Source organism: Thalassophryne amazonica, chromosome 8 (assembly GCF_902500255.1).
Source record: "Thalassophryne amazonica chromosome 8, fThaAma1.1, whole genome shotgun sequence".
NCBI classification, from domain to species: domain Eukaryota; kingdom Metazoa; phylum Chordata; class Actinopteri; order Batrachoidiformes; family Batrachoididae; genus Thalassophryne; species Thalassophryne amazonica.
This window is the reverse complement of record NC_047110.1, coordinates 59,154,607-59,166,728: the sequence shown is the minus strand read 5'-3', so window position 1 is coordinate 59,166,728 and position 12,122 is coordinate 59,154,607. Positions and strand designations below refer to the sequence as shown.

General features: G+C 38.6%; 1 protein-coding gene across 2 annotated transcripts in view; it reads left to right on the top strand.

The window, feature by feature from the left end:
- Window positions 1-12,122, top strand: part of pias1b (protein inhibitor of activated STAT, 1b) — a 66,669-nt gene that overhangs the window by 28,774 nt on the left and 25,773 nt on the right. For both annotated transcript variants that reach the window (XR_004562213.1, XM_034176403.1), the window contains exons 4-9: window positions 2,190-2,237; window positions 2,608-2,698; window positions 2,785-2,919; window positions 3,008-3,113; window positions 9,514-9,587; window positions 10,309-10,469. Coding sequence is in view for 1 of the 2 variants with exons in the window: in XM_034176403.1 (XP_034032294.1) it covers window positions 2,190-2,237; window positions 2,608-2,698; window positions 2,785-2,919; window positions 3,008-3,113; window positions 9,514-9,587; window positions 10,309-10,469 (615 nt within the window). In the remaining variant the exon portion in view is untranslated. The remainder of the gene's footprint in view (window positions 1-2,189; window positions 2,238-2,607; window positions 2,699-2,784; window positions 2,920-3,007; window positions 3,114-9,513; window positions 9,588-10,308; window positions 10,470-12,122) is intronic.

Here is a 12,122-nt window from a genome sequence, read left to right as displayed (position 1 = left end):
GACCTTGGTGAACCTTTTGAGAGTTTTCCAATGTCCAGTCCTCCTCTTGGCTCAGATGTTCAGATGAATCCTGGAGCAGATCATACAGTGATCTGTCCAACATTCATATGCTCTAGTCCTTGTCTTGGTGGATAGTGCATCTACCTGGTCTTGCTTTTGAGCAGTGATGTAGTCAAGCAGATGCCAGTGCTTTGAGCATGGGTGTTGCCAGGAGACTTTGAACTTTTACTTTTGCCTGAAGATGGTGTTGGTGATGACATGATCATGTTTAGTACACTTTGTGAGAAGCAGGATGCCATTGAAGTTGCACTTGTCCACTCCATTTTTCATGATGTTTCTGTACCAGAGCTGGTGGTCCTTTCCAACCCGTAGATAGAATGTTATCCAGCTTGGTGTACAAGGTTTCATTCTCTTCATGGTTGGTGTTGAGTGTTGGGGCATAAGCGCTGATGATGGTGGCATGGTGTTCAGTCGCAAGTTGGAGTGTCACCACTGACACCCACCGCAAATTTATACATTGCGCGCGTGTGTGTGTGTGTGTAATTTGAATTTTGTTGCCTTTTTCATAAAGCTAGACAAAGAACAAATGTATGATAAAATTAAACTGAGCTTTTAAGATGACAGATTATTTTTATTTATCATGCTTGATATTTCATCTGCAAATCATTTGCATACATTAGGTACAGGTCTGAGAATTTCTAGTTTATAAAATCATTTAAAGTATTTGAACATAAAAGTAATGATAATGATTATCATGCTATCTTTTCTAAACATTAAGGCCCTGTCACACCATGACAGTTTAGCCATCGTATGCCAACCGTATTAAAAAACGCTGGCATACGTTTTTTTATAAGTTAAGAGCACGTTGAAGTGCGTTGATATACGTCCTAAGATGCTGAGCTCCTTGAAAAGTTTTGGGCATGCTGAAAATTTTCAACGAATGCCAGCATGTGACTCATACATCCCGCACATGCAGGACATAAGTTGTAGGTAAGTTATGTGATTGTTGGTACACGTTTCTTGTAATTTACTCATAGGTCTAAATACGTCCATTAATGCTGGCCATTGATTGGCTGAAAGCTGCAGTCCTCATGTGATCAGACTGTTTCATTCACACACGGAGTAAATGTAAAGTCTGACCTGTTCGCTTCAGTCTGATTCCCCATCACAGTCTGACAAACACATATATCCACATAAAACTCCTGATTTTCAAAAACAACGTCTGAAAATACTTTCATTCCTTGTCGTGGCTGGAAACGTAGCATTTTAAAGCAAGTTCCTCTGGTTTTTCTGCTCCAGGTGCATTTCTCAGAGGATGCCCGTGTCTCAGTCTGATCACACAGAGGCACTGGGATGATTTAAACTTTAAAAGCGACAGTCTGCCGCAGTCAGGCGGGATCAGATAAAGTGCTGTAACTCTTTAAACTTTTAAAGCGCCATCGTTGAAGATCACACAATACTTCATTCAGGTCTGATCACACCTTATTGCTGTCAACTGCTGCTTTTAAAGTTTAAATCATCACAGCGTTTCATTATTCAGGTCTGTGATGACCTGATCAGTGGACCTGATGAGAAAGCAGCCGATACTTTAAAAGTGTCAAGAGTCACAGCACTCCATTTATTCATGGCAACCAGCGTTTACCACACAGCCAGTCGACTCATCAGCATTCTGTACACAATAAAAATGGTCCACCAAGATAAAAAATAAAATAATAAAATGATGTTAACTTACTCTGTTTCTGATCCGCACCACACTGTGTAGTACCGACCCGAACCACTCGTTTGAAACGGGGCTGTCTGCATACGCTGGCTAATCGTCAAGGTGTGACAGTTGCATTATTTAGACGTATGCCATCGTTTTTATTACTGTTGGCATACGCAGGCTAAATCGTCAAGGTGTGACAGGGCCTTTAATATTAACATTGTATATATTGTATTAATATGGTAGGGTGTCTGTCACATCCACTTCAGTCATGAGCCCTCTTGTGTGACAGAAACATTACCAAGCCATTCTGAGTCAGATTACAATTGTGACTTATGCAGAAATCAAATTAGATTACATTAAAGTTGTAACATGCATGTAACACCCTCAACGCCTTTACAGTATATTGTGATGTTCTGATAGGAGCTGATTTTGCTTCTTTTACATAGTTCTGACCAGCTTGACCTGACTTGTTTTAACTCTACAGGGATATTTCTGGGACCAAGTGTGACTTTGCAGTTCAAGTTCAGTTAAGGTATAGTCAGCATTATTTTACACATTACAATTGTTTTAATTTAGCTCTCAATTTGCCTTGGAGCAAAATGATTTTGACATGCATAACCATAGTTTGGAGGCTGAGGATGACATGCAAGCCCGACTATATGTAATTATAAAAGATAAACAGATTTTGCACAATATGACATTTTTATGTTTTGATTGAGGAGTAAACATGTTTGGAATGGTGCAGCCTGTGATGAGTCATGACTGTTTTGACAAAGCCACCACCATGATAGCAAAAAATGTTAGAAGAAGACCACATTGTTAATGCAACGTTGTCTAGTTGTTAATAATTGATTTTAAAAAATTATATAATTTTTGATTTATTTATTTATTGTAATTTACAGATTTTGTTTATCTGAGACGAGCTGTCCCCAAGAAGATCATTTCCCCCCCAATCTGTGTGTAAAGGTGAATGCTAAGCCTTGTAATCTCCCGGTGAGTCTAGACTCCCCCATCTGTTTCAGTTTGTCATACAGTTTGGTAAAGTCAACAGTCACTGAAGTATGATATGTTGCCTGCAGGGGTACCTTCCTCCAACCAAAAATGGAGTTGAACCGAAAAGGCCCAGTCGTCCAATTAACATAACCTCTCTTGTGCGGCTTTCAACCACAGTCCCCAACACTATTGTGGTATCTTGGACTTCAGAAATTGGGAGGGTAATGAAATGCACTTCAGAATGTTTGCAGACTGTTTTGTAGGTGTAATAGTATGGCTTTACTCATCACTTTCCCCCCCTTTGGCCAGAGTTTTTCCATGGCTGTGTATTTGGTGAGACAGCAGTCCTCTTTGGTTTTGTTACAAAGACTACGGGCGAAGGGAATTCGGAATCCTGACCATTCGAGAGCTCTGAGTAAGTCATCACTTGATTATTACAGTAACAGTGTGACAAGCCGTTTATTATTATTATTTCATGGGTTAAAGTTCTCCGTCACCACAACGGATTTCCGTCATTTGGAAAATTTAACCACACATGCGCGCGCACGTGGTGTCCTGCGTGTTTTGGAGCCGAAATATGATACTCTCACTGTCAAAGCAACATCCCATTCTGCACTAATCAAATCAGCAGCAATGTCAGCATGGATGGTGCTACACCGTGGAAGAAGGAACTGTGTAAATTTTCACTCCTCTCCGCTCTGTTTGCTGCTTGCCATGAGCCACGGTCCAGCTCCTCCCTGTCTTCATGGGAACATTGGCAGACGTTCTCCAAGTAGAGCAGGGTGTGGCTTTGTTTTGAACCAATGAAGCATTGCTTCGATTTTCTGCCTCGTTGGTTCTTTGTTTTATTTTGCTTTATCTTAATTTTTCCCTGCTAAAACCCTAAAGAGCATATGTCTGTGAGTAGTATTTACCTTTTTTTAAGTTAAACCGACCTGTTATGGTCTTCTGAAACAGTTGTTAGATGTATTTTATAACTTAAAAACGGGACCGATGCTAACACGTTAGCATGTCTATGGGGTTTTCAATGTTAAAGTTAGCATTAAGCTGTTTGCATCTCAGCAAGTTTGTGGGCATTTGTTTTCTGTATAATAATTAAAGGCTCAGCGCTTGTTGTCGTAAAAGAGTTAAATGTATTACAAATTGTAATATTTTTTATTTATTTTTATTTATATATTAATAATAATAATAATAATACCAACAATAACAGTAATAGCAATAATAACTAGTAATGCTACAATACAATTTTAGAGAAACAGACAAAAAGAGCCTGATAAAACAAAATAACAGAAAAGATAAAACAAACTAACAATGAACCTAAATAAATATAGAAATAAATAACTGTTTCCTGTGATCACCTAGTAACTGTTACACCTCCACTTCATCCCTGTTTTATTTAAGTTTAATGACAATTTGTTTCGGTCAAACCACATCTAAGCTGTGTTTTTACACGAGAAAAAAATAAAATGCAGTAAACTGCACATTTGTGTCTTTTTTTCATGAAAATATCTTATTAAAGATCACATTTTACACTTTATTCAGGCCTTTAAAGTACTTTTGTGGACTTTTGTGCTGTAATATGTTGTCAGTGGTTGAGATAGTAAGCATCTAAAAATGCTCGTAATCTGGTTAAACCTGATGGAAATCTTATTGTGGTGTGTCGGTGATGTATGTATGTGCAAAATAAAACAAAACACTACTCCAAGTATGTTTTTGACGAGAATATAACATAACTTTGTTACAAGGTCAAACATTGATGTTGCGTGATAAAGGCCTTTTAATAATAACTCAAAGAAATAATGGCAAAACTCACATGTAAGTAAAAAAAACAAAAAAATGATTAATCGAAAAAATAATCGACCAATTAATCGATTACTAAAATAATCTTTAGCTGTAGCCCTAGTTTGTTTTATGAGTGAGAGCATTTTACCGATTAAATGTGAATAAGCCAATTTTGAGTTTCTCAGTGCACATGCATTTTCAAAACAGGTGACAGTGTTACTTTGTGCACAGCAGAACAACGTTGTCAGTTGCTTTAGGCCCTAATTTTGTAATTTATTGACTGTACAGCCAGCAACACAGCACCCTTTTGGCGCCTTTACCGGAAGAGAACTGATCAAAATACTACAGAAGAAAAATCATTTTTACTTAACAGTTTGAAGTGAGTTTTCTTTGTTTCAGAGGGCTTCATACCCATTAAAATTCACTAGAATATACAAAATTTGACTTACGCTTTTAAAAAAATTTCTGGGGACCACCCCCAGACCCCCCATGATCAATAATGTGTTTTTACTTCATGGTTTGAAGTGACTTTTCTTTGTTTCAGAGGGCTTCATACCCATTAAAATTCACCAGAATATACAAAATTTGACTTGCTCTTTTCAAAGTTTTTTGAGGGAGATTCCCTAGATTCCCCATAATCATTACTAGGGATGGGTATCGAGAACTGGTTCCTTTCGGGTATCGTTAAGAAATTATTCAATCCACTGACATCAATAAGCTTTTTGCTTAACAATTCCCTTATCGGTCCTTAAGAGTGGCTGTTGTTTTGGGGGGGTGTTTGTCAGGAAAATGATAATTTCTCTACATTGATTACAGACCTACAGCGGGTCTGTAATCAACTTTGTTGCAGCACAGCTTTGCTTTGAACCTTGAACCAATCCGTGAAAATTTGATAGGGGTGTCAAATTTTGTATATTCTGGTGAATTTGAATGGGTATGAAGCCTTCTGAAACAAAGAAAACTCACTTGTCATGCCTTGTCATGGACCATTTTCTTCAACTTCCACCAAAGATTTTCAATTGGATTAAGATCCGGACTATTTGCAGGCCATGAAACAGCCCTCTGAACCAAAGAAAACTCACTTCAAACTGTTAAGTAAAAACACAGTACTGATTATGGGGGGTCCAGGGGATCTCCCTCAGAAATGTTTTAAAAGAGCAAGTCAAATTTTATATATTCTGGTGAATTTTAATGGGTATGAAGCCCTCTGAAACAAAGAAAAGTCACTTCAAACTGTTATGTAAAAACAGTATTGATTAGGGATGGGTATTGATAAGATTTTATCGATATCAATGCCCTTATCGAGCCGATCCCTTATCGACACTTGTGAATTTTCTGTGTACTAAAAGTAGGCTTTACAGGTTTTCTATGTCAACAACATTTTAAATTGGTCGCTGGATCCTTGATCTCTGGACATAAATAAAAATAAATAAAATCTGTAGTTTGTGTCAAAAGCATTTCCTTTCAGACATTTTGGCATGAATGTCTCTCCATACCTCTGAAGCCAGCTGCTGCACAACAGCACAGGATGTCTCGTTTTGGGAGGAAAAAACATTTTGATTGATTGCAGTTTGTTTGTACAACCCCTGGCAAAATTATGGAATCACCGGCCTCGAAGGATGTTCATTCAGTTGTTTAATTTTGTAGAAAAAAAGCAGATCACAGACATGACACAAAACTAAAGTCATTTCAAATGGCAACTTTCTGGCTTTAAGAAACACTATAAGAAATCAGGGGAAAAAAAATTGTGGCAGTCAGTAATGGTTACTTTTTTAGACCAAGCAGAGGGAAAAAATATGGAATCACTCAATTCTGAGGAAAAAATTATGGAATCATGAAAAACAAAAGAACGCTCCAACACATCACTAGTATTTTGTTGCACCACCTCTGGCTTTTATAACAGCTTGCAGTCTCTGAGGCATGGACTTAATGAGTGACAAACAGTACTCTTCATCAATCTGGCTCCAACTTTCTCTGATTGCTGTTGCCAGATCAGCTTTGCAGGTTGGAGCCTTGTCATGGACCATTTTCTTCAACTTCCACCAAAGATTTTCAGTTGGATTAAGATCCGGACTATTTGCAGGCCATAACATTGACCCTATGTGTCTTTTTACAAGGAATGTTTTCACAGTTTTTGCTCTATGGCAAGATGCATTATCATCTTGAAAAATGATTTCATCATCCCCAAACATTCTTTCAATTGATGGGATAAGAAAAGTGTCCAAAATATCAATGTAAACTTGTGCATTTATTGATGATGTAATGACAGCCATCTCCCCAGTGCCTTTACCTGACATGCAGCCCCATATCATCAATGACTGTGGAAATTTACATGTTCTCTTCAGGCAGTCATCTTTATAAATCTCACTGGAACGGCACCAAACAAAAGTTCCAGCATCATCACCTTGCCCAATGCAGATTCGAGATTCATCACTGAATATGACTTTCATCCAGTCATCCACAGTCCATGATTGCTTTTCCTTAGCCCATTGTAACCTTGTTTTTTTTTCTGTTTAGGTGTTAATGATGGCTTTCATTTAGCTTTTCTGTATGTAAATCCCATTTCCTTTAGGCGGTTTCTTACAGTTCGGTCACAGACGTTGACTCCAGTTTCCTCCCATTCGTTCCTTATTTGTTTTGTTGTGCATTTTCGATTTTTGAGACATATTGCTTTAAGTTTTCTGTATTGACGCTTTGATGTCTTCCTTGATCTACCAGTATGTTTGCCTTTAACAACCTTCCCATGTTGTTTGTATTTGGTCCAGAGTTTAGACACAACTGACTGTGAACAACCAACATCTTTTGCAACATTGCGTGATGATTTACCCTCTTTTAAGAGTTTGATAATCCTCTCCTTTGTTTCAATTGACATCTCTCGTGTTGGACCCATGATTCATGTCAGTCCACTTGGTGCAACAGCTCTCCAAGGTGTGATCACTCCTTTTTAGATGCAGCCTAAAGAGCAGATCTGGTTTGATGCAGGTGTTAGTTTTGGGGATGAAAATTTACAGGGTGATTCCATAATTTTTTCCTCAGAATTGAGTGAGTCCATATTTTTTCCCCTCTGCTTGGTCTAGGTGTTCACAAGAAACAGTTATTTATTTCTATATGTATTTATTTATTTTCATTGTTGGTTTTACCTTTTCTGTTGTGTTTTGTTTCATCAGGTTCTTTTTGTCTCTTTAAAATTGTATTGTAGCATTATTAGTTATGAGTTATTATTACTATTATTGTTGTTGTTGTTGCTGTTATTATTAATATATGAAAAAAAAAAATTTAAAAATTACAATTTGAATCTTTTACGACAACGAACACTGAGCCATTAATTATTATACAGAAAACAAATGCACACAAACCTGCTGAGATGCGAACAACTTAATGCTAACTTTAACATTGAAAATGCCATAGATATGCTACCGCGTTAGCATTGGTCCCATTTTTAAGTTATAAAATACATCTATCAACTGTTTCAGAAGACCATAAGAGGTTGCTTTAACATAAAAAAGGTAAATATTACTCACAGATATATGTTCTTTAGGGTTTTAGCAGGGAAAAATGAAGATAAAGCGAAATAAAACAATGAATCAACGAAGCAGCAGATCGAAGCACTGCTTCGATCTGCGCATCACTGCTTCGATCTGCGAATCACTGCTTCGATCTGCGAATCACTGCTTCGATTGTTTCAAGGTTTAAAGCAAAGTCGTGCTGCAGAAATGGTTGATTAGACCCACTGCAGGGTCTGTAATCAATGTAAAGAAATTTGCATTTTCCTGACAAACACCCCCAAAAACAACGGCCACTCTGAAGGACCAATAAGGAAATTTCTTAACGATACCCGAAATTAACTGGTTCCCAATACCCATCCCTACTGGCAACGTTGTGCGCATCCTTTGGCTGTGTTAGCACAGCTAAAACACTGTGGGCCTTGCAGGGTCATGAACAAAATTTTCTGTCAGTGCCCCCCCCCCCCCTTTTTTTTTTCTCAAGGGCCGGAGGAACTAAAAGTACATTTCAGTGCATTATTTCCTTTTACTGTTTTTGAAATAGTTGCATAGATAATTATGGGGCTATGTATTGAAAACATTTACCGAAATTTCAGTCTCTGTTGCTAATGCAGACATTCAAGATTAGCAGTTTTTGCTTAGAATCTGAATGAATGTGTTAACTTCACGGGCAGCAGTCTTGTGTTGCATTTTGGCTTTTCATAAATGTGCTAAACCTTGCAAATTTTATTTGTTTTGTTTTTGTTTTGTTTTTTTGCTGCTCAAAATAAGCAGGGCTGTGAAAACTGCAGATTTCATTATCTGCTGATCTCTATAACAGATACAGATCACTGTACGCGGAACTCCGCAGAGAACAATACCTCACTTAAGACGTGGCTGTTAAGATAGCTGTCGTAAAGCGGAACAGGTTGGTTGGTACGCCGATGACACTGTTCTTAAGCTAAACGTAGCATGTGGACATCGCATACTTTTAGAGCTGTCAAGTTTTTAAAAGAAGAGTTTTGCGGCTCTGTTATTTCATTTTAGACTGCACATACAGTTAACCTGGATAAATAATTGGTTTAATAAAACTTTGTAGGCCTATGTATCTTTGTGTATTGAAAATGTACAGAGTGTATGGTTTAGTTTTGTATAGTTTGTAAGTTAAAAAAAAACAGTGCTGTTAACAATAAAATGCCAGGTGAAATGTTCGTCCACAGCCTTTTAACTGGCGATTTGCGCAGTTTATAGCTGCACATGAAGACATTTTTCGCAAAATCACAAGGAATAGAATTGTGTGTGCCTGGTTAAAGAAAAGGCTGTTCAGGAGCGGTACATGTGAGTGGTAATATGGCGGCCAATTTGCTTCAAAAATATTGCCCAATCTGTATATGCAGAGTGGAGTGGCCTGTTTTTGTCTGACTTACTATCTTATATTTTGAAATCTTAGTGAAAATTTGTACACAAAAAACAAGATTTCTGTTTTGTGACCCTTTAAAAAGTTAAAAGTTCAATAATTATTTTTTTTTTGTCTCCCCCCCACACACACAGTCAAAGAGAAGCTAACAGCTGATCCAGAGAGTGAAATTGCCACAACCAGTCTACGAGTTTCTCTGCTTTGTCCTGTAAATACTCTTCACTTACTTTATTTACAAAAATATGTTAAGTATAGAAGACTATGTAAGGGTTTTCATCAACAACCTTTAAAAAAATGCAGCTCATTAGTGTGTATATTTATGTATAGACCCAAGTAAATTGTGACCACTTCTATTAACTTTAAAAATTATCCTTAATTGGAGTAAGCGGCTATAGAAAATGGATGGGTGGAAAAATGCATAGTTTTGTTGAGGCTGGCATCTGCAATGTACAGAAATATCAGGCTGTATTTAATCAGGTTTTACAGTCATTGTTGAACGATCATTGACAACTGTCTTTGTGTTGTCATAGTGGAGAGTGCACATCCAAGAAGTCTTTGTTTAGGTTTGAAAATGAGGTGGATGTCTTGTCTGTTGTTTTTTTGTTTAATAATTTTAGTTTAACTAAATTGCACTCAGCCACCTATCTCATTTTTTTTTTTGCTTTCCAATTCTAGAGCTGTTAAAGCACAGAGAATACTGCACATTAAATTTAACTGCATGTCAGTGCTACATCAAGACCACAACAGTGAATAGAGGGAAGACATACTCAAATAGATGTTGATATTTCTGTTTCTGTTGAGCTTTCATCTGAACACTAAACTAGTAGTCTTAATGGCAATGTTATATATTCTACTTCAGGACTTTAATGCCCATGATATTGTGAAGCAGTTATTGGACCATAACTTTGTGTTTCCTTCTTTCATGAAAGCTCGGGAAGATGAGGCTGACAATCCCTTGTCGATCAATGACATGTTCACACCTTCAGTGTTTTGATGCTACACTTTACATCCAAATGAATGAGAAGAAGCCAACCTGGGTGTGCCCCGTGTGTGACAAGAAGGCACCGTATGAGCACCTCATTATTGATGGGTGAGCACAGCGCCACTTTAATTACTGCTTGGTAATAAAATATGTGTTCTGCTGTGATGATTGTACAAAATAATACATTTACTTTGATGTTGTTGCATGAGCATGTTGCCATACCCAAAGCAGCTGAGACAGTTTGGCAACACATCACAATATGCACCAGCATGTTTGCTCCAGTTTGAACCTGCGTCATAGTTTGAGAATGCATATTTAGAGAAGTGGCAGAAGTCTTTTTCCTCAGAAATGCCTAAAAGCATGTTGCATATTGGGTTACTTCGCTATGCTGGACTGGCTGCTCACCTGTTTTTGTTACATGACAAGTGCACATTGTCAGGGCTTGTTAATCCTGCCTGAGTAGGAAAACAAACTCACTGTGGGCCGGCTCACTGGACAAACCTAGGGCAAGACAGTTCGACAGCCTGCAGATCGTCTGGGCCATGGTTTTTAGAGGTCTGCTCTCTAGTGGAGCACAGCATGAGGGGCATTGCCCACTACCCATATCATTTCCCATCACTGCCTGAGCATTCCCTAGTTCTTGTGAGTCATGTCACCAGTTTTACAGCACATTTTATCTTAATGGTGTGTGAGCAGTTGCCACTGAAATTAAAATACATATTTTTCTGAATATTTTCATAATGGCAGCAATCTTGCATATATTACTAGATGGGTAATACTTTCCACCTCAAATTAGGGGTAGATGCATTGGACCCCTCTGGGACTAGGGCTGAAATAATTAGATTCTGTGCCTCGAAGCTTCGTTTAGCATTGTAGTACATGTGCCAGGCCTGTGTGTGTTGCTGTAACATCCCCAGAAAAAAAAAAACAGAAGAAGACTAGAGCATGCACACAGGCCGTGTAACAGCTAATCATTTAGCACTAAAAGCTAACGCTTTACAGTTCGACACACAGCAAAATAAAGCCTTTTAAGAGAAAGAGGGTCCACACTGCTCATCTGAAATAGACTTACTGCACATTTAAAGTGAAGCAGTGTGTTTGTCTGTTTTTAAAAAACACAAGGCCCGCTCGACATGGTGACTGACTATTGACCCGGCGGCCGGGTACCCACAGTCGAAACCGGCTGCTGTCTCTCTCTGCCCGGTGTGAGGGGCTCTCAGCAATTACAGAGGTCAAACGTTTCCTGTAGTTTTTCACCAGGTTTGCACACACTGCAGCAGGGATTTTGGTCCACTCCTCCATACAGATCTTCTCTCAATCTTTCAGGTTTGGAATTTCAGCTCCCTCCAAAGATTTTCTATTGAGTTCAGGTCTGGAGACTGGCCAGGCCACTCCAGGACCTTGAAATGCTTCTTATGGAGCCCCTCCTTAGTTGCCCTGGCTGTGTGTTTGGGGTCATTGTCATGCTGGAAGACCCAGCCATGACCCATCTTCAATGCTCTTACTGAGGGAAGGAGGCTGTTTGCCAAAATCTCGCAATACATGACCCCATCCATCCTCCCTTCAATACAGTGCAGTCGTCCTGTCCCCTTTGCAGAAGAGCACCCCCAGAGTATGATGTTTCCACCCCCATGCGTCACGGTTGGGATGGTTTTCTTGGGGTTGTTCTCATCCTCTAAACATGGTAAGTGGAGTTGATTCCAAAAAGCTCTATTCTGGTCTCATCTGACCACATGATCTTCTCCCATGCCTCCTCTGGAT